The following is a 1,333-nucleotide window of genomic DNA, read 5'->3' on the forward strand; positions in this document are numbered from 1 at the left end:
AGATAAATGTTACAAAGTGATTGCAACCCTCTAGGACTAAATCCCTATCACTATATCCGACATCATTGGAAGCACTCCTGGGAACAAACACAAACACTGCCTTGAGAAAAAAAAAACTAAATCTGGGGGATTTACCCCTCACACCCACATCCTACTGCTACATTTTCACAGATAGGGGGAAAGCCTGGAACTTCCACAACAATTTGTCACGATTTATTTTCTTAACTTCAGAAACTCTCTGCCTGCACAGATTATTTCACATATATGTGTCAAGTTTTCTCCAGACGTTAGGATGGTGTTCATAGATTTTCCATATATTAATGCATATACCCCAGATAAACTTTATGTCCTCACATACTATGGGGACTATCTTACCACAATTGTAAGCTGTACTTGTGAGGGATATAATTATCAGACTCCTAAGCACACAAGAATGGATTTCATACTAAATATTATCTGCAAAAACCTAATTTATATGTAACCAGAGGAGAGGAAACAATGCCTTATGAGTGGTCATCTGGATAACTTCAGACTGCAGATCCACATCTTACCAAGACTAAAGCTCACAACTGCCGTGGCCTCTGCACCTCCTGGCACTCTGGTCAAGGCCAACAGAACTTACGATGAAATTCGCTTGTACAGCTTCCGTGATCACAGCAATCCTATCAATATCACATTCCAGGAAAAGGAAACAAACCTCCATTATGTATAATCTGGCAAATAACCCTACCAAGTCCCCAGGCAATTTGTCGTCATATTGGGATCAGGTCTAGGCTCAATCTCGGCTGCCACACTGCCATATTCCCAACTGCAACTCCTTTGATTACCAACACGGAATGGCCCATATTTCCTTACAAGTCTACTGTATACGACTTGTTTAAGGATAGTTAAAGACATAAGCGAGGAAAATAGTGACAGATCCTGGACTGTCCCGCCGCCTTCACTTTCACCCATGGCACGAGAGACAACTTACTATTAGCTGAACTAAAAGCAAGTATGGGCTCTCTTAAACCTGATCTTCCTTGGATACTACCTAGCCCAAGATGTATATGTACATGCACTGCCAATCAAACGCGTAGAACTCACGACATGATGTTGACAGCTGGAGTCGCGTCCCGAGTGTTGATGGTGCGCGGTTGGGTGCGTGGCCGCCAGGGGGCCGCCAGGGGGCCGCCGCCGGGCTCGGGCCAACACGTGGCGCGGGAGGAGTCCGCTCGAGTCCCCTGGATCCGAGGCCTGTACAGCCCTTGGCCGGACGCCCGGGGAGGGAGAGGAGGGGAAGAGGCTTCTTCACGCAGTCTCACTTACACACGCGTGTACATAAACGCACGCG

At 46.5% G+C, this 1,333-nt stretch overlaps 1 protein-coding gene across 1 annotated transcript in view; it reads right to left on the reverse strand.

The window, feature by feature from the left end:
* LOC119581812 (ubiquitin-fold modifier 1) overlaps positions 1 to 1,161 on the reverse strand; it is a gene marked incomplete at its 5' end in the record, with an annotated part of 18,509 nt that extends 17,348 nt beyond the window's left edge. The window contains 1 exon segment of the mRNA XM_037929943.1: positions 1,087 to 1,161. Within this exon segment, the coding sequence (XP_037785871.1) occupies positions 1,087 to 1,091 (5 nt within the window).
* Between the last annotated feature and the right edge of the window lie 172 nt (positions 1,162 to 1,333).

Source organism: Penaeus monodon, chromosome 15, assembly GCF_015228065.2.
Source record: "Penaeus monodon isolate SGIC_2016 chromosome 15, NSTDA_Pmon_1, whole genome shotgun sequence".
Lineage (NCBI taxonomy): Eukaryota > Metazoa > Arthropoda > Malacostraca > Decapoda > Penaeidae > Penaeus > Penaeus monodon.